This window comes from Poecile atricapillus, chromosome 5 (assembly GCF_030490865.1).
Source record: "Poecile atricapillus isolate bPoeAtr1 chromosome 5, bPoeAtr1.hap1, whole genome shotgun sequence".
NCBI lineage: Eukaryota > Metazoa > Chordata > Aves > Passeriformes > Paridae > Poecile > Poecile atricapillus.
The window spans coordinates 16,090,978-16,108,712 of record NC_081253.1 but is presented as its reverse complement, the minus strand read 5'-3'; the positions used below and the strand labels follow the sequence as shown (position 1 = coordinate 16,108,712).

Genomic DNA, 17,735 nt, shown 5'->3' with positions numbered 1-17,735 from the left:
ATGTATATCCAGAGGCACGGTTCCTGTGAAGTGTTTATTGGTGTAGCTGTTTCCACTACAGTCAGAGGAGTCACAATGCACAGAAACAACAGGCCTCCTACACTACACAGGGAGGACAGGACACACACGGCCACAGACACACAGAGACGCTCGTCTCTCCGCCCTGGGCCCTGTAGTGGGGCCAGGCTGTGGGCAGGACCTGCTGCAGGGGAGGCTTCTTTCTCTGATGGAATATTTCTGCAGCCTCCCGAAGAAGGCATTGGACCCTCCCAGTAATGAAGCATTCACCATCTCTCTCACAGGAGCCAGGCTGGTAAATGGGAATGGGGGCAGCATCTTCTCCCAAATCCAGTGGTGAAGTGAGCATCCCAGCTTCCTCTGGAAGGCCAGTCCAGCTCTGACCATCAGGAAGAGGCTGGGTGGGCTGCCTTTCCCTTCTGGCACTACCTTTGGAGTTTCCAGGGGCAACAAGGGCACCATCAAACAGTTTCTGGGCCAGTTCTGAACAAAGGCTGCCAGCTCAGGGACACCCCAGGGAACAGCTCTGTCAGGTCGAAAGGTGTGATGCACCTGAACATGAGGAAGAACTTTACTGTGCAGTGACTGAGCACTGGAACAGGTTGTCCAGAGAAGTTGCGGAGTCTCCCTCACTGGAGGTATTGTAGAACTGTCTGGATACAATCCTGTGCCATGTGCTCTGGGATGACTCTGCTTGGGCAGGGAGGTTGGACCAGATGGTCCACTGTGGTCCCTTCAAACCTGACCAATTCTGTGATTCTGTGGAACTGCCCAGAGGTGATGGGGGCTGAGTCCTGGGCACCCTGAACACTGCTCTTTCTCACTTGGAGGGTACCACTGGATGTGAAAGGTGATCTCAGTATGGCAGCAAAACTGGGGCTGGGGTTCCAGTGACTTCCTTCTGGGCTTGCAGGGAGCCAGACACAGTGGACCATGGACAGGGAAAGGGAGGGGACCCAAAGGACTGTTTTGTGCTCCAGCACTACATTTCCTGTATAGCTTCTTAAATATGGTTTGTTCTCAGAGACAGGAATGTGGGGATTAGGAACTGGGCTACAGCCCTGTGATGAGTGCTTACTCCTGCAACCTCTGTGGAGGTGCAGAATGGCAGAGGACTCCTAGTTCCTGCAAGAGGGCAAGTATTCAAGGCTTCAGGATACCTGTTTGTCTCCAGCCTTCCCTCCCTGTGCAGTTTGCCTTTGGAAATAAGGTCGGGAGAGGAGGGAGAGGAGTCAAACAGCCTCTTCTATGTCAAGCAAGAGCTGGAAACAGTCATGTGGGAAGGTGACTCAACAGAAGACAGTCTGGAGGACTGGGCCAGGGTGCCAGTCCCTGTGTGCCTGTCTGCCAGGCTGCAGCAACCCCAAGGGCCAGTAGCTGTGGCAGAGGCCTGGTGTGAGCATTCCTAGAAAGGGGAAGAGGGAGCAGGAGCAAGGCATCTGCCAGCTGAGTATGGAGATTGCTGGCCTGGGAGAAGAGGCAGCTTCTAGCCCATTCCTGTGAGTGCTCAGTGTCACATGCTGAGCTACCCAAGCTACCCAAGCGTCATGGTAGTGGAGGGGAATGCAGTGGCACCAGCTGGCATTGTTCCCCTTCACCACCTGGAAACCAGGCACAGGCTGCCTCCAGCAGGGAGGGGACAGACCCCTGACCCATGGGCACTCAGGACCCACACAGCTTTGGGATGTGAGAGGCATCTCTCAGCCCACCAGGTCCAAGAGGAGAGAGACTCACAGCCTCTGCTGAGCGAGTGATGGGGCAGCCAGAGCCGGGGCTGCATCCTGCAGGGCAATGGAACAGCCATTCATTGGTCCAGGCAAGAGACAGTGTGACTCACGGCAGGTCTCCAGTTAGTTCTTGGGAGGGATGAGCAGGTGTGAGCTGCCTGTCTCGCGAGCAGGGAGGGCAGCTCCCAGCTCACACAGGCATGTGCAGCTCGTTGTACTCGTCCCGGCCATCCTCGTCGAAATTTGGCTCCGCATCCTCCGAGTCCAACTGGGAAGAGGCAGAGACCAGGCTATGAAGGCCACAGCTGCCCCCAGTGTGGGGTCAAGCCTGGCGCAGAGGGATCAACACACAGCAACCCAGTCAACTGGGCCGTGCTGGGAAAAGCAAAGCTCTTACTCCCTTCCCTCTGAACAGGCTCCTTTAAACCTCATGCCCATCCATGCATCCCCAGCGCGATGCCCTTTCTATTCTAATGCCTGGGGCTTTGGTCCAGAACTGCAGCTCCTTCCTCTCCCCCTGGTGGCAGCACTCACTTCTGGGTGCTGCTCCAGGCTCTCCTCCAACACAGCTCAGGACGTTGACAGCAGCAGAGGAGCTGCCAGCTCTTGAAGAGCTGCCAGCACCCTGGCACTGTGGTTACATTCTGAAGTGCCAACAGCCATAGGCTCTGATGTGCTGCTGGGCTGTTCTTGCTGTTGGTTCAGTGGGGAACTGGTGTGTTTCTTGATGAACGAGCCACAAGATGGAAGGGGAAATCCCCTCTGCTTGGTAGGAACCTGTTTCCTTGCCCCAGGTTGCCCCTCCATCTCATACTGCACTCCCAGGGCTACAAGATCCAAGAAAGCTATCTACCCACTTACTGCTGTTGAGCAAAGACCCTCAAGGCTTTGCTGGCCCATGACCTCTCAGCCTTTCAGGCTGCCAGATCTCCTCAATCTCAGTCCAGTGTTGCAAGCTAGACAGAGGACAGCTGTCTGCTCACCGCTTTGAGCTCCCTGTCGTGGAAGAAGCGGGGCAGCACGAAGCGTCGCAACGGCACTGTCATGATCAGGACAAAGGGGAAGGCCAGCGATGCCACTGTAGATTTCACCACCCAGAGCAGCACAATGCAGGCCAGTTGAATGCAGGTGAAGAGATTCATTCTCCAGGTCTTCACCTATTAAGTAAATCCAGTCTAAGAACACATTATCTTTCCACACAGATTAACCAAGACCCAACTTGCAAAATGAAACTCTTCTGCAGAGCACCTGCTGCTGCAGAGTCTACCTGCCTTTACTCTACAGCTAGGTAGAACTCCATAACACATCAGCCTCTGTGCTAGCTGGCAGCATACCCACCTTGCAGTGTCCCTCCACCCCCTCAAGTAGTGCATCACTCCTACAAATTGTCTCACCATCCATACAATACCCTAACAATACACTCCTGGGTGCAGCCTACCAGCATTGTACCACCTCTGTGCATGCCCTGCACTTCTTGGCCCAAACTTGCAGCCAAGCAGGGTCACCAAGCCAAGTGTCATTCTAGCAAAATACCATCCTCCCCTCACCTGCTTCTTCTTCCTCTTCTCCTCATTACCTGGTTCTGTGCAACCTGCCTTTGCTCACCTTGACAACGTAGATGTGGTCAGGGTGGTGCTTGGATGGCATGAAGATCAGGAGCAGGCGCTCATAGAGCTGGATGCCAGTGAGTGACGTAACCCCCATGTAGAGGAAGATGCCAAAGAGCACGGCCAGGGGGATCTGCCGCAGCATGTTCCCCATCACAATGGACAGACCTGCACAGACAGAGCTCAGGGCATGCGTGTCCCACACCAGCCCCTCCACAAGCCACCTCAGCCTCCGTCCCTCTCCCACCTCCTCTGTGTCCTGGGGCACAAGGGAAAGGAAGCTCAGAATGGGTAGGTGTGGGCAGGCCTGCAGTGAGCAGGCAGAACACAGACTGGCCCACGGGGCAGGGACAGTGCCAGTGCCAGGAGATTCAATGGCTTGGTCCTGACCTTTGCCCTCCCTTGTTCCCTGAGCAGAGGCTCACCGACAAGGGCGGCAATAAGCACTCCGGTCACACGCTGCTCCTTCACCTCCTCGATCCTGGGCTTCTCCCCGGGCGCGATGGCCTTGCTCATGACGGTCAGGGCATTGACGTGGGTGACGGAGCGCACTGTCGCTGCCGTCAGCCAGGGCAGCCCGAAGAGAGCGCAAAGCCCCCCCATAGTGCCAATGAGCAGAAGGTCCAGGTGGAAGCCAGAGCCTTTCAGCAACTTCCTCTCCTTCTTGCTAACAATCAGCCTGAAAGAAAATAGAACCTGGGTCGGTGCAAGGCCCAGGTCAGTGTCCAGGGACAGCACTGCAGCTGGGGACAACGCTTGCTCTCTGGAGACAGCACACATGGGGATAACGAGAAGATGGCTGAGGAGGGGGATGGTGGCTGTCAGCCTCAGGTTAGAAGTTTTCTCCTGTGCTTGGCTGAGGCAGGTCTCCACCATATCCCAAGAGGGGAGCCAAAAGAAGACGGGAAAAGCCAAGGTACAGTCTGAAATGGCCAGGATCGTGCTCTTGCTGTTCCTTTGGAATGTCTGTTGCATCTCCAAGGGAACCAGCACCCATCCTGGCCTTGCCTCTCTAGGGGTTAGCAGTGGCTGAGGTTGGAGGGGGAGATACTTACGTAGTGATCTGTGTCTCCATGAAGATAAGAATGAAGACCAGGAGGGCAGGGATGGCAGAGGCAAACATCATCCACAGCGGAAAGGTCCCACTACTGCCCATGGGGTGGATGAACCAGCCACGCTTGTGAGGGGATGTGACCGACAGGCCGGAGGGGACATTCAGCTTCTGGTGGTGTAGTTGCAAAACCCAGCAGTTACTCATTAATACAAACAAGCCTCACACAGCTTTGATCCTCCTGCTCTCCCTGGTCTGAATGCCTCAGATGATGGGATAAGCCACCCTGAACCGAGCAGGACTTTCTCATGGATAATCCCCTTCAGTGCAAAAAAAATTATGTTTCCTAACATGGGCCTGTATCATTTCCTTTCAGCTTAAAGTCCCTTCATTCTTTTCCAAGACACCAAGGAAGTATCTTCCCTCAGGAACTTCACCCCCATGTTGGTCCTTGCAGACCATGGTTAAAATGCTCCTTAACCTCTGCTTGGACAAATTAAGTGTTCTGAACTGCCTGCCATTTCCTGAGGTGGCTTTCCAGACTTTCCAAGGCTTTTCTGAGACATTTTACAGCATTGTTTTTGCAGTGCAAACCCCAGAAGAGGCCACATTCTGTGGAAATGACCTCATCTGACCATGTTCAGGGGGAATATCATGTTTGTGCTCCCATCAGACCACACAGACTCCTAGCTGTACATCATCCTGACCCTGCGTTCATCAGCATTTGAACCCTTGGCTCTGTGCTGCTCTACAGCAATTTCTGCTATCTGCACTGCAGGCAGACTTTACGATTTGCATTTATGTTAATCAGCATAAGTATGAATAATATTTCTGGAATGTTTGTCCTTGAGTTAAGCTGTGTAACTAAGTACCATTTTCTCGGAAAGCTTTGTACATATGCTGAGTTAATACTAAAATGATAATGCTTTTGATATTAACTGTGGAAGTGTAGAAGGGTATGAAAAGAATGTAACAAAGTGCATGATTTTACTAATGTCTGATAGACTGAAATTTTTCATTGAAATTCAAATGAATAAAAATGCATTTAGATTCCACCAAGCCTTGGGTTGTTTTGATAAAAAGCTTGCATGATAAACAGGAAATACTTTTCACCCTCTTCCCAATCTTAGCAAAAAAAAAACCCCAAAAACAAAACCAAAACAAAACAAGAAATATAATTCCATATCTACTGAAAAAGGAGAAAGAATGAAACCTGTGAGATACGTTTGTTTGATAACATTAAGTTATCAAACTTAAGTCTGTACATATACTGGGAAAAAAAATTGTGTTTGAGATAAAGTGATCAAAATATTAGTATCCTAGAGTCAACAAGAGAATGAGTATGTTGAGTACTAAACTCATGACAAATACCCTATTAAAAATATTCTACATGCCACCTTCTTCAGTGTGCAGGAACGGTTTATGTCTTGCTGATTGACTACAAATGTTTAGAGTTCCAAACAAGGAATGAACTGCACTGAATCTCCCTAAAGCCCCTAAACCCTCCCCGACTAACAGCTGGAAGACCAGAGGGATACCAGGGCACTCCAGTCCCTGTAGCTCTGGCCTCAGCCTCAGCAAGGCCCTTGGAGCTTCCCTTCACTGTGGGAGTGAGAACAAGGGGAATGTTTCTGTTTGCTTTGTGCTGTTATGACTAAAGAGGCAGGAAATACAAATTCCCCATTGCACAAGAGCAGGCCAGCCCCACAGGATCACTGCTGGGCTGCAGGAGAGGCTCTGAGGGCAGTGCTGGCACCTACCTGTGTGTATGTGTCAGTGATAGTGTAATCCACCAGCACCATGACCAGGATGGAGATGGGGATCCCAAAGTCTCCGATGATCCGCCGCGCCTGCAGAACACAGACCTGTCATTAGCAAAGGGAACAGGCCAGCTCCACACATGCATCCTGCTAGAGGGAGCCTATGGCAAAGAGAAGCCCCAGAGGAGGCCAAGCACTGCTCCAAACCTGAGCACTGCTGATGGGCAGGGCAAGGAAACCCAGCCTTGACCCATGGGGCTGTGCATCCCACTGCCCACACAACATGCTCTAAAATGACTGGCTAACTGCTCCTGCTGGCCTCTTTAGACAGTGCTCCAGGTACAGATACCATGCATGTACAGAGATGCCCAAAAAGAAAAAGTTGAAAGTTTTTCTTCTTATATTCTAGTTTAACAGACTTGTATCCAGTCCAAGGAGCTTTCCCAAAGTCCAGAGGACTTTCCAGCAACCTCACTGGACCAGGACAGTGCAGATACCATCATCAACAGTCAGCTCTTGTCTGCACCCTAGGGTGGACTACCATCCCTCCTGCAAGGTATTCCAAGGATTTCTGGTGTTTCTTTGGGAGATGTCCAAGTGTTCTGGAGAATAAAAATCTGTAGCCAAAAGCATTATTTGTTTGGCATGTCTCTTGTCCTTAACATGTGAATCCCACAAACTTCTCACCTTTCCTCCTAAGAAGCGGCTGTTCTTGAACTTGCGCATAAAGAAGGCAATGAAGAAAGTGCCTAGCATGAGGATGAGGGAGAGCAGAGCAGTGTTGGGCTGCATCCTGGTTCCCAGTGACATGGCATCCGTAGAGAGCACGCTGGCATTCAGGCTGCTCTGCACGTTTGGTGGGTAGAACTTCAGCAAAGGATGTTCTGCAAACACCTGAGCAGGTGAGAGAAGCAGCAGACAAGTTACTGCAAGGAGGGGCAGGGGGCACTGTCACTACTGGGGGCAGGAGGATGCAGAGGTGTCCTGCTCTGTGGAAAGGTGAGGGCAGTAGATGGTGGGCACAGACAATCCCAGCATCCGTCACCTCGCCTCGCAACCTACCCAGCTGGACAGGGCTGGGGAGAGAAAAGTGGCCCCTCTTTAATGTCTCCTGCAGGAAGAGAAGGGGAGAGAGACATTAGGGCTCTTCCTGCCACCCTCTGTGGTGGCACAGGAGCCAGCTGGGCTGAGGCATGAGACCAGCAAAGAAGTGCTCTGCAGAATGTCTAGAAAATTGTGGCTGAGCTGAGGAGGCCCTGTTCCCTGGCCTCCTGTGTGCTAAAGCAGCTGGTTCCTGAGGGATTAAGAGATGCAGCAGCCCATCTCCCCAGGGAAGGTTCACCTTGTACAGTTTGTAGAAGGTCTCATAGATAAAGATGAGGGAGATGAGGAAAGCAAAGATCTCCTGGGTGAAGGGCGAGATGTAGCGCACCAAGAAGCTTCCTTCTGCTGCCACGATAATGAAGATGAAGACGATGAGCCACAAACCAATCCACACTCTGCCTGTCAGATACTCAATGCCTTGTGTCTGGCAGAACTGAAATGGAAAGGGGAAGGAGTTACTCGTGGTTCCTCAGGCTGCCTCCTGCATCCACTTCCCATTAAGATCAAAGACCGTCCTGGAAAAAAAGCATCTACATCTGCTTGGGCATCCAGCACAGAATCTGTGAATTCATGGCTAGAATAACAGGTAAATTTGCAGACTTTGCATCAACACCTGACAGCTCACACCAAGTAGGTCTTTACTGCTGCAGTCTTTGTAACAGTACCTCCTTTGTGCTCTGCTGAAGCCAGCCCATGCATAATACGCCGTCCCACCCCTATGGAGGTGCTGTTGCTCAAACACAGCTCTCCATTGCTCCATGCACTCAACAGCAAAAGCCTGTTCCCTACAAAGGAGAGCCTGAGCATCCTGCTACATCCCACTGCATAAAGGCCACGATCTCAGACAGCACCATGCATACAGACAGTTGTATGTGTGTGGAGATAAGCCCCCAGGCTGCCACCACAGAGGAGACCATCTCCATTGCCTCTGCTCATCCACACACAGCAACTGTTTCCAGGACAAATCACACCCCTCCCTTTGCAGCCTTCCTCAGTACCAGCACAGGCAGAGGTACTCCTCTGTACACAGTGACTGGACAAAGCAAAAGCGGTCAGTGAGAAGTGCAGTCACAGGAGAGCAGAGAAATTCCCACTCTGCAATAGCATCACCAGCTCCAAACTCTTGACAAGGTGAAAATCCAGCTGTAGAAAAACCATGCTTTTTCAAAGACACAGACATGCTGGCAGTCAGAGAAAAGGAGAAGAATTAGATCCACTGCTTGAAGGTACAGTGATAGAGGGATGCTTTCAAGAGCAAAGAGGTCATGCTACTTGAGAAAGAAACATATCCATCCTGGCTGGCCAGATACCTCTGCACACACCCTTGGGCTTATCCTTAGAGGTGGGAGTAATGTACGTGGCACGTTCCAAATGGGTGGTACACTGAGCGTTATTGAGCTCCCATAAAAGGAAACCTGGACACAGGTAAAAGTGGTGAAATGGTCTTCAAGAATAAGAAAGTTTTAGGATGCAGCTACAAGTGCTCATTATGCCAGTGAGCTGCATCACAGAGCTGGGGGACGGTGCTCTCCTCACAGTCAGCATGTAGAAGAGTGCTCTCTCACACCTCAAGGGATACTGGATACAGCAACAGGAGGTAGAAGTCCCTGTAGTGGGACCTGAAAAGGGTCAGCAGAACCAAGGGCAGCCCTGACTGAGCTGAGAGCAGCCTGGAAGTACTCAGAGTTCCCCCTAACAAAGACCCTTTGTAGAGCTGAGAAATGCCAGCTGCCCTCTCCACAGCAGGGACAGAGCGAGCAGGTGCCAAGCACAGACACTGCCTCACATGTACCTTGTAAAAAGCTTCTTCAAACACCAGCAGAGGCCCTGAGAAGCCAATGACCAGGAGTGGCTGGGCTCCAAGCAGGGAGAAGAGGATCCCTAAAACCGAGGTGGATATTATCAGCTCGGAGACCCCCATGAGACCCTCAGTTTTCTCTCCTGGGAAAGAGAACAATGTATGAGTGTTACAGCCCAGACATAGGCACCATCACCACGGACAGGCAGGCTGCACAGCTCCAGACAGAGAAGGCAGGTGCTCATCCCATCAGTCAGAGGTGCCCTGTGTTAGGCAGGGAGCAGGGAGGGAGCCCAGGCAGCCGAGGCTGGAGAGGCCAAATGGCAGGGAGGGAACAAGGCACCAGCTGAGGCACAGCACTACCACTCTCCCAGAATGAACAGCACCAAAGCCCACCCCAGAACAGCATCACACAGACACAGCCAGTGTCCCAGAGTGCAAAGAGCAGACCAGAAAGCAGGCCCATTACCTAGGAGTCCCCCGAAGGTGATGGCAGGAGAGAGAGCAGCAAAGTAGATGAAGAGAACGGCTGCGAGACACTGGCTGTGCAAGGCGTCTCTGATGTCACTGAGGTATTTGGGGTACCTGCGCTTTATGTCCCGAACCAGACCTCCAAAAAATATCCCGGTTCGCTTCAAAGGGTCGTCCTCAGCTTCCTCCTCTTCTTCCTCAGCTTTCACTTCACACAGCTCTGGAGATGCATGGAGGGCAGGGCTTCAGCAAGGAACACAGCTGGGCCCTTGGGCTGTCCCCCTCCCCAATACCTCATATTGCAGCACTAGCCTGGTGGGCCCCCTGCGACAGCACATCCCACTGCCTCCAGCTGTCCCCAGCCACCACACTCACTGCCCACAGTCACTGTCCTGCTCCCCTTGCCCCGCTCCCCACTCCCCACTGCAGGAGCCAGGCCCTGCCCACCCCTCTGCTGGGCTCTGGGAGGGCCCATGGGGACACACAGGGCACTAGGCACAAACTTGCCCAAACGTGAATGGAGAGACCTTTGGCTTCCTGAGCAGTGCCCTCCTTCATGGACTTCTGCTCCCTCTCCTTCCTCTTCTTCAGCAGCAACTTCTGGAAGGTGGCAATGGATTTGAGCAAGTCTTTCCCCTCCACCTCTGATGGGGGGATGACAATGCTGCAGTCCAAGAACTCGTTGATTGCATTGAGGAGGTCTTGACGATCATCTGCCAGGTATGCAGCCTCATGGAAGTGCTGGAAGGGCAAGGAAAAAGAGAGAGGGAGAAGACTCAGACCAAGACTAGACCCAGCTACCTACAGCCTGGAAAGACAACGCTTGCTGTGACCTTTCGAGAAACATTCTGCTCCTCCATCCACTACTTGTCTCACTACTGCCACTCTGTGACCCACACTCCTGAATCCCGCCTCCTGTTTTGAGGGAGAAGCTGGTAGAGTCCTAAAGCACAAGAACCATGACCTGAGCAAGGAACATAAGAGACTCTTGGGAGTCTCTACATGTAAGAAAGAGAACGAGAAAATAGGCATCTACAGCATGAGGGAAGCCATGCAAAGGAAACTAGGCAGAAAAGGGAAGATATTTCTGACATCAAGAGCAGGTGAGCAAGGAAGGACTAAGGATACCAGGCAGGAAGGTGCTGGCAAACAGGTGGAAGTGCTGCACTGCCTCTGGAACATGCCTCCAGAGAAAAGGTTGGAGGATGATGAATGAGTGAACAGCCTGTAAAGGAGGTAGGGGACAGCTAAGATCCCTGCAGCACACAGACTCCCTGGAGCCACAGCTTCAATGTAAATGATACTGTACTCTCTCCACGGCGCCAGGACTGTGTAACCTTGCTGTGGCCAGCCCCGGCTGCAGCAGCTGGCTCTGCTCTTCCAGCAAGAGGAGCAGAGACTCAAATGAATGAGGTCAGCCCACAAGCACAGCCCTGAAGCTGGAAAGGCACCTCACCTCTTCTGGCTAAAAACATTCTCAGCTGAGCCCCACGCAACTTCAGGGAAGGAATCTTGCAGTCTTGCTGCTTCTAATATACTTTTTCTGATTGAGCCTTTTAGTCTCCAGTTCAGTGAAAGTTGTGCAATACTGTCAGTACAGGAAGGTTTGTTACTTGCTTATAGTTACATGGCACCAGCAGGAAGGACCTGTGAACCTCTGATCCTCTTGTGCTGGATGTCTGCACCAGATGCTCAGATTGTTTTTCCTTTGCATTTAATTCCTTACCAAGATAATAAATTTCACTGCCATCTAGATAGACAGGGGACTTCTAGCAGGGCACTTGCTTGTCAGAAGAACCTTCCCACCTCCTCATCTCTCCTATATGGATGTGCTCCTCTGCATGGATGCCCTAGCCATGGGACTCACCCAGAAATCTTCATCCAAACACCTGAAAACAGTCCCCAGGAATTGCTGGGATTTTTTTGTCAGTGTGGTCCAGGCTGGGTGTCACAGTCACAGGCATCACACAGCCTCCTCACCTCTCTGTGAAATGTCAGCTGAACATCACTTCTCTAACCCTAGGTCATCCTTTTCTCCTGCTTTTACACATGGTCCCTTTCTTCACCCAGCCTAGCACACTCCGTCCCAGCCAAGTGTCTGTCCTACTCTTTCCTCTGCACTGGAGCATTCTACCTTGGCCAAGCCAGGCTGATCTTAAAAATCCCAGGTACTCACACCTGCCTACCCCCACCTGAGCCTTTGCACAGCTCTCATCTCAGGACTGTCTTCTAAGGAGCCAGCAAAGCTCCCTCACAGCATCACTGCTCATCAGCTGCTCACCTTGTCGGACATGAGGGTGGAGATTGAGCGGCCAATTTCGTGGTAGTCCATGTTGGCCTGGCTAGGTCCCAGCAGCACAAAGATGAATCTGACAGGAATTGGGACCTCCAAGACAGATTCCAGGAAGACGGCCTCATTTAGTCGGACGAAGGCCATGGTTGGCTGCTCCAGAAACTGCACACAACCTACCAGGGGGCAATGTTTGGAGCAGAGTTAATCACTGGAGTGAGCTATACTGGGCTGCCTTTAACAGCAGACACAGGGGTTTTGGAGGCTCCTACAAGCCCTTCAGTCGTGTACTTTCTCCAGATCACAGACACAGTACTGAACTTCTGAACTGCGGACTGCTCCCAAGAGCTTCACTGAGCATTCACAAGCAGTGCTACTTTCTTTAGCCTCCCAGCTAGACCATTCTCAATCCCTTACAGATGGGCTCTACTTTATAAGGGGCTAAGTTTAAATTGGAAGGTTGTTTCTCTCTTATGGAAGGAAACCTCTTACATATTACTTTTACCAAACAAATTTCTAACCTCATCAAAGAATGAAATCAGGTTTCCTTGACATGACCTATTTCCCATAAACCTTACTGCTTGGCAATAATTACTTTCATATTCTTTAGTTCTTTATTAATTGAATCCCATATTAGCTCAGCCACTATGCTGGCTGAGAAGGATGTCAGGTTAAACAGCCTATAGGTACTGGCTCACTGTTCTCCCCTCCTTGAGCATTGATGCTATGAGCTTTTTCTGTTACCTTGTATGTTCCCTGTATTCCTAAATTTTATTTTTTTTTTTTCAGGGAAAAGGAAGTCAGTGCTTTAAAGACTCATAGGTATTTTACAAAGAGTCATTTTGTTTTACATTGTCTGCAGTTCATCAGTGCTTGGCAGCCTCCTTGGTTCCTAACAGATTGGGAAGTACTCCTGCATCCTCCAGCACACCAGCCGCTTCCTTCACGTACCGAACACAAATGTTTATTGAGTACTGGTATTTCTCTGGCATTATTACTGATCTTTCTGCCATCTGTGTCCAGCAAAGAGCTCTCTTCTGTGTAAGGCTGGCAAATCTGGGCCTTCTAAGAGTCAAAGCAAATCTCAAGACACAGCCTTAGCTCAGAAACAAGCCAATGTTTAGTTATTTGAGTACTCAAAAGTGCATTTATGAACCTGATTCGGCCTCATCACGATTAAGCATCAGTTTGGTTGGGCTGCCAAGCCTCTTTGCCTGAACTTTTAATCTACTGGGTAGACAACAGCATTTACTTTGCTTGTAGTATAGCAGGGTTTGCTGAGAAGTTAATGCCAGCAAAGTGCTGAGAAGAAATACTCTTGCAGTCAGAAGGCACCAAGCCCACTGATGCTCAAGCCTGCCTGCTCATACCCCTCCTGTACAGAGAAATATGTCCTGGTAGTGCCACAGTCAATACATGAGATCTTGCCACCAGCCAGGCCCTGCTTCTGTCACCTCAAGGCTCACTGGAACACACAGCCAGCAGCCAACACTGGTCAGGGACAGGGCCCAGCTGCTGGCAAGGTGTTAAGAGGCCAGACAGAGAGCAGCAATGGTCTCTGGCAGGGTGATGGCTTGGCCATCAGTCCCCTCAGGCACCGCTAACCTACTTCTGTGTTGCAAAACCAGACATACTGTGAGCCTGGCAGGACTTACACCACAAAGCTGGGCCCCAGCTCCTAGCAGCAGTGTCTATCAACCTCTTTTTTTAATTTAGGAAAAGAACTACCCTGGCAGGCCAAATATTTGCTATACACAAACAGAACATGAACCATCACCGGAGGAGGGAGTGTACCAGGCTTACTCCCCAGCTGAACATATATGACTTGACCAAATATCCCTCAGGAGTGAGGGCACAGACAGCTGGGACCACACCAGTATCTGCACTAATAACTGTGGGACTCTACATGCCACCTCTTACCCACAAGGACCACTGTGGCCTCTGCATCTTCAGGGATTTTCTCCATCAGCTTCAAGTATTTACGATGGCCCTCAGAGTTATGAAGATGTGGGTTTTTCTGCCAGGAAAGAATACAAATAAGTAAGGGTGAAGTCCCCATGCTTTGGTCTCCCTACACAGCCTTGTACCCCACTGGCACAATTGCAGCTGGGCTTGCCTTGGCTGCACACCCAATGCCTGCTTCACAGCAAGGCACCCTCACAGCAAAGGCCACCCTGCAAATGCCAGGGCTGCTGCTGCCACTACATGCTCAAGCAGACATCTGAATACAGTGCAAAGCCAAAACTGGGTACCAAAATCATAATGCAGCGACCCGATTTCCAGTGCTCTAGGTGATCCAGGGAGCTCAGTCCTCACGTGACAAGGTTTCCCCACAAAGGGGCTCAGAGGTGGGTGCCATGGCCTGCTGTCAGCCAACAGCTGTCCCCAGAGAGTGGAAAAAGACACAGTAAGGCCCCCAGGTCGCCCTCACCTCCTTGCACTCGGTCTCGTTGGCCTTGGGGTCAGCCATCTCAATGCGTTCCTCCCCCATGAGGGGCACGCACGTGTCTGTGGTGTGGTTGTGATGGTGGTTCCCCACGATGGAGTTCATGCTGGAGCTGGAGTGGTTCCTCGGGAAGAAGCCCTCTTTCTCATCATTGGGATGGCTGAGGAGGAGAGTGGTGGCCATGAGGGGACCTGCCTCCCTTGCCACCTGGGCTCACAGAAAACCCCCGGGCCCTGGGAGCCCGCATCCATGTCCACCCACCTGTGCTTCAGCAGCAGGGCACGCAGCACGTTGGCCCGATCTTCTGCCCTGATCTGGTCAGAGATGATCATGGTCTCCACCATGAGGTGAGCAATGCCAGGCAGAGTGGTCTGCTCCAAGTCAAGGAGGACGGCACCTGCCAGCAATGAGGGGAAGAGCCCTGCTCCTAGAGTGCAACACTCCCCATTGCATTCACACTCTGGGGACACAGCTGCTCCACCAGGAGCCAGGCTTTGGTTGGGGTACAGATTCAGCTGAGAAATGCCAGAGTCCAAGTGCCCCACGTCCTTTCTGCAAACCCTTGTCCCAAGAGAACCCAAAAGCTCCAAGATGCAGTGGTAGTTCTGGTATCTCCTTTCGTTTCAGTCTCCCACTCTGACAAAACTTGCCTTTCCACACCAAAGATGGGTCCAAGATCTGCTGGCCAAGGCACAGCTGGGTGTTGCAGCTTCCCTGTGCCTGAGCCCAGTGAAGCAGAGCGTGGAACCAACACAGGCACCCTTGGGCTAATGCAAAGCCTGCCAAACAGGCTGCAGGATGTCTGTCTCCACAGACACTATATGAAGCCTGGAGACAGACACTGTCTCGTGCCTCCAGTGAGGGACCTAGCAGCGACAGAAGCTATCCAGCAAAACTTGTCCTAGAGCAGGAGACAAACCCTGGTCTGTTCTTCTTCACTCACCGTGGGCAATAGTCTTCCTGAGCTCCAACAGACTGCGGAAGGACAGTGAAGCCACATGGGGTTTCCCCCACCTTGCTGTATCCTCCTCCACATCCTCCTCAAACTTGATCCAGCGGGCTGTCTCCCTCCAGTGCATCTCCTGGTTCTTATCCACCACCAGCTCATTCAGCTCCACAAACACCTAGTGTGGATTACAGCGAGGACATGAGATGCATACAGCTCTACCAGGAGCACACAGAAAGCCTCAGCTCCCTCCTCAAGGTACCGCCTGCTCTGGAACAAACCTGCCATAGTTTAACCAGAGGTTTACTGCAAGAAGCAGCCAGGATAAATATCACTGACAGCATGGCAGGAGCTTCCATCAGCACATGGAGCACCAGAAAGCTCCAGGTGACGTGGTGTGGGCAGAAAGGAGAGAATGATGCAATGCTGCATCCGTTTCTACCAAACTACAGAAATTTTGTCCTCTTCCCTTCTTCTTGGTTACCTTCTAAATTTCCCACACTTACCAGAGATAGTGATGTTACTGTTCTGCCAACTTCCACAACAACATCACCATTTCTGTGACGTTTAATGTCTCTCCTAAGATCAAAGCTTTGTGGTTTAAGGGAAATCTCCCCTCTTACTGAAAAAAGTGTATTTTCAGCTCTCATGATAATGGATAATAGCATGAAATGTCATCCTCAAGGTCATGTGAAGAATTAATTATATCGAAACACATTTATCACTTTATAAATTGCATGTTTCTAGTCCTGATTTATAGCTTCTGAACAAGTGTGGGAGGACAGCACATGGATACCTCGTGGGGCTTTCTATCCAACTTCTTCTTCTTCTTCTTTTTCTTGACAGATGGAGTTGATGCTAATTTTTTGCTTGTCCTGGTGATCTGACTCCGAGACGGTTTTTTCATCAGATGCCTCCTCACACCTGGGTTATCTTCAAAGCGATGGCCTGAAGACATAGGAAAGGAAAGAAGGCAACCAATCTGTCTAGTGGATATACACTGTCTGGCAGGGAAATATATCCAAGCACATCCTTCTCTCATTAACTTAGGCTACCAAAGCCCTGGCAGCTGGAGAATTCACCATCATCCTCCAGAACTTTGAAGATCCTTCCTGCCTCAATTGCCTACCTTCATCTCCAGATGTCTGTGAGCTAACCTCTTCACAGAAGTTTCCTCCTAGGCTGCACATACACTTGGGGCTTCATCACAAAAGCTTTTACTCATGGTACCTGAACAAGTGATGTGGGAATCCTCCCCATATTCCCCCAACAAAAAGCAACCTGCAGCCTTTCCTGCACAGTTCTGCACCCACACAGCAAAGGCAGGCACCTGGCTGGACCTCACCTCTTGCATCAGGGGAAGGCCTGGCACTCAGTAAACATAAAGGGCAGTGAAAGGGAAGGATATTTAGCTGCTGGTCTGGGAGACATAAGGAAATATCAATGTCTGTTTTATTTAATTGTGTGATGGGACTGTAGGATAACACTGCAGCCTGGGGCTGGCTCGGAGGCTGGCAGTGAAGTCGAGCTATTGCTGCTTCTAGATGATCCGCAGTGCCGCTGCAATGCCCTCGGAAAGGTCTGCCTTAGAGACTGGCTGGCTGAGGCAGAGCCTCACAGAGCCTCCAGAGAGGCTCTTAAGGCTGCTCTACAGACCCATCACTGTGCAGTTGGCTAGCCAGTGCTCACCAAAACGCAGCCACAACCGTGCCAGCCTTTCTGCAATGCCAGAGAAACAGTGCCTGGGGAAGAGCCTGCCAGTGAGAATTTCCCTGGACACTACCCAGAGACAGCAAGTGTATCTTTCTCAGCATGGGCAACCCACAGGAATGTGGAAAACCTCTAGTTAGGCAGGCTCACCCAACTAGATTAATGAGTCAGGGCTTTTGCTCAGCTTTGGTCCATTGAGGTTTGCTGGCCATGCTTGTAAGACAATGCCAAGGTATTCTCCCTGGCAGAGCAAGAGCAGGTCTCCATTGGCTGGAGTGAATGTTCTGTCTGCACATATCTTTCTGCACTTAGCTTCAAGACCTGCAGCTTTCAGGTAAAGCTTTCAGGTAAGTGACAGTAAAAAGCACAGGGTTTTAAGTCTGAGCGGTCTCTTTGGTGTTGCAGAAAAATATCTGTACACCTCTGGCATGGAAAGACACACCCAGCATCAGGCCAGGCATACCATGGCCTTGCACCTTGGAAATCTGGGTCACTAAAATTAAATATCAAATGAATCAATACTGAGCCTCAGGGCATTTTCCCCCATTGGCTGTCCTGCTGATGCACGTCCTGCTGATGGTGGGACTCCTCCCTGCTCCACTTACTGCACTGCAATGTCGATAGGAGCCAATAACTGCCCAATAACCACCACGAACGTTTCTGGGAGCCAGGCACGTGTGGGGCTTCCGTGGAGTTTCACATGGATTTCTCAGTTCCTGCATGCACAGTAGCCACTTCAGCACACTCAGTATGAGCTCATGCATAAAACAAGCAGTCCACTAGGCAGATGATACTGGTATCTGTCAC

At 51.1% G+C, this 17,735-nt stretch overlaps 1 protein-coding gene across 2 annotated transcripts in view; it reads right to left on the bottom strand.

The window, feature by feature from the left end:
* Window positions 1-17,735, bottom strand: part of SLC4A3 (solute carrier family 4 member 3) — a 33,490-nt gene continuing 15,755 nt past the window's right edge. Inside the window, exons 7-23 of one of the 2 annotated variants that reach the window (XM_058840095.1) lie at window positions 16,015-16,166; window positions 15,216-15,396; window positions 14,534-14,669; window positions 14,258-14,432; window positions 13,747-13,843; window positions 11,818-12,002; window positions 10,064-10,277; window positions 9,535-9,756; window positions 9,060-9,208; window positions 7,506-7,700; window positions 6,851-7,057; window positions 6,164-6,253; window positions 4,408-4,574; window positions 3,778-4,031; window positions 3,351-3,520; window positions 2,729-2,902; window positions 1-2,013 (exon numbers count right to left, since the gene is read on the bottom strand). In XM_058840095.1, coding sequence (XP_058696078.1) covers window positions 1,936-2,013; window positions 2,729-2,902; window positions 3,351-3,520; window positions 3,778-4,031; window positions 4,408-4,574; window positions 6,164-6,253; window positions 6,851-7,057; window positions 7,506-7,700; window positions 9,060-9,208; window positions 9,535-9,756; window positions 10,064-10,277; window positions 11,818-12,002; window positions 13,747-13,843; window positions 14,258-14,432; window positions 14,534-14,669; window positions 15,216-15,396; window positions 16,015-16,166 — 2,846 coding nt within the window. In that variant the 3' untranslated portion in view covers window positions 1-1,935. The remainder of the gene's footprint in view (window positions 2,014-2,728; window positions 2,903-3,350; window positions 3,521-3,777; window positions 4,032-4,407; window positions 4,575-6,163; window positions 6,254-6,850; window positions 7,058-7,505; window positions 7,701-9,059; window positions 9,209-9,534; window positions 9,757-10,063; window positions 10,278-11,817; window positions 12,003-13,746; window positions 13,844-14,257; window positions 14,433-14,533; window positions 14,670-15,215; window positions 15,397-16,014; window positions 16,167-17,735) is intronic. The other variant, XM_058840096.1, reaches the window with a different exon arrangement.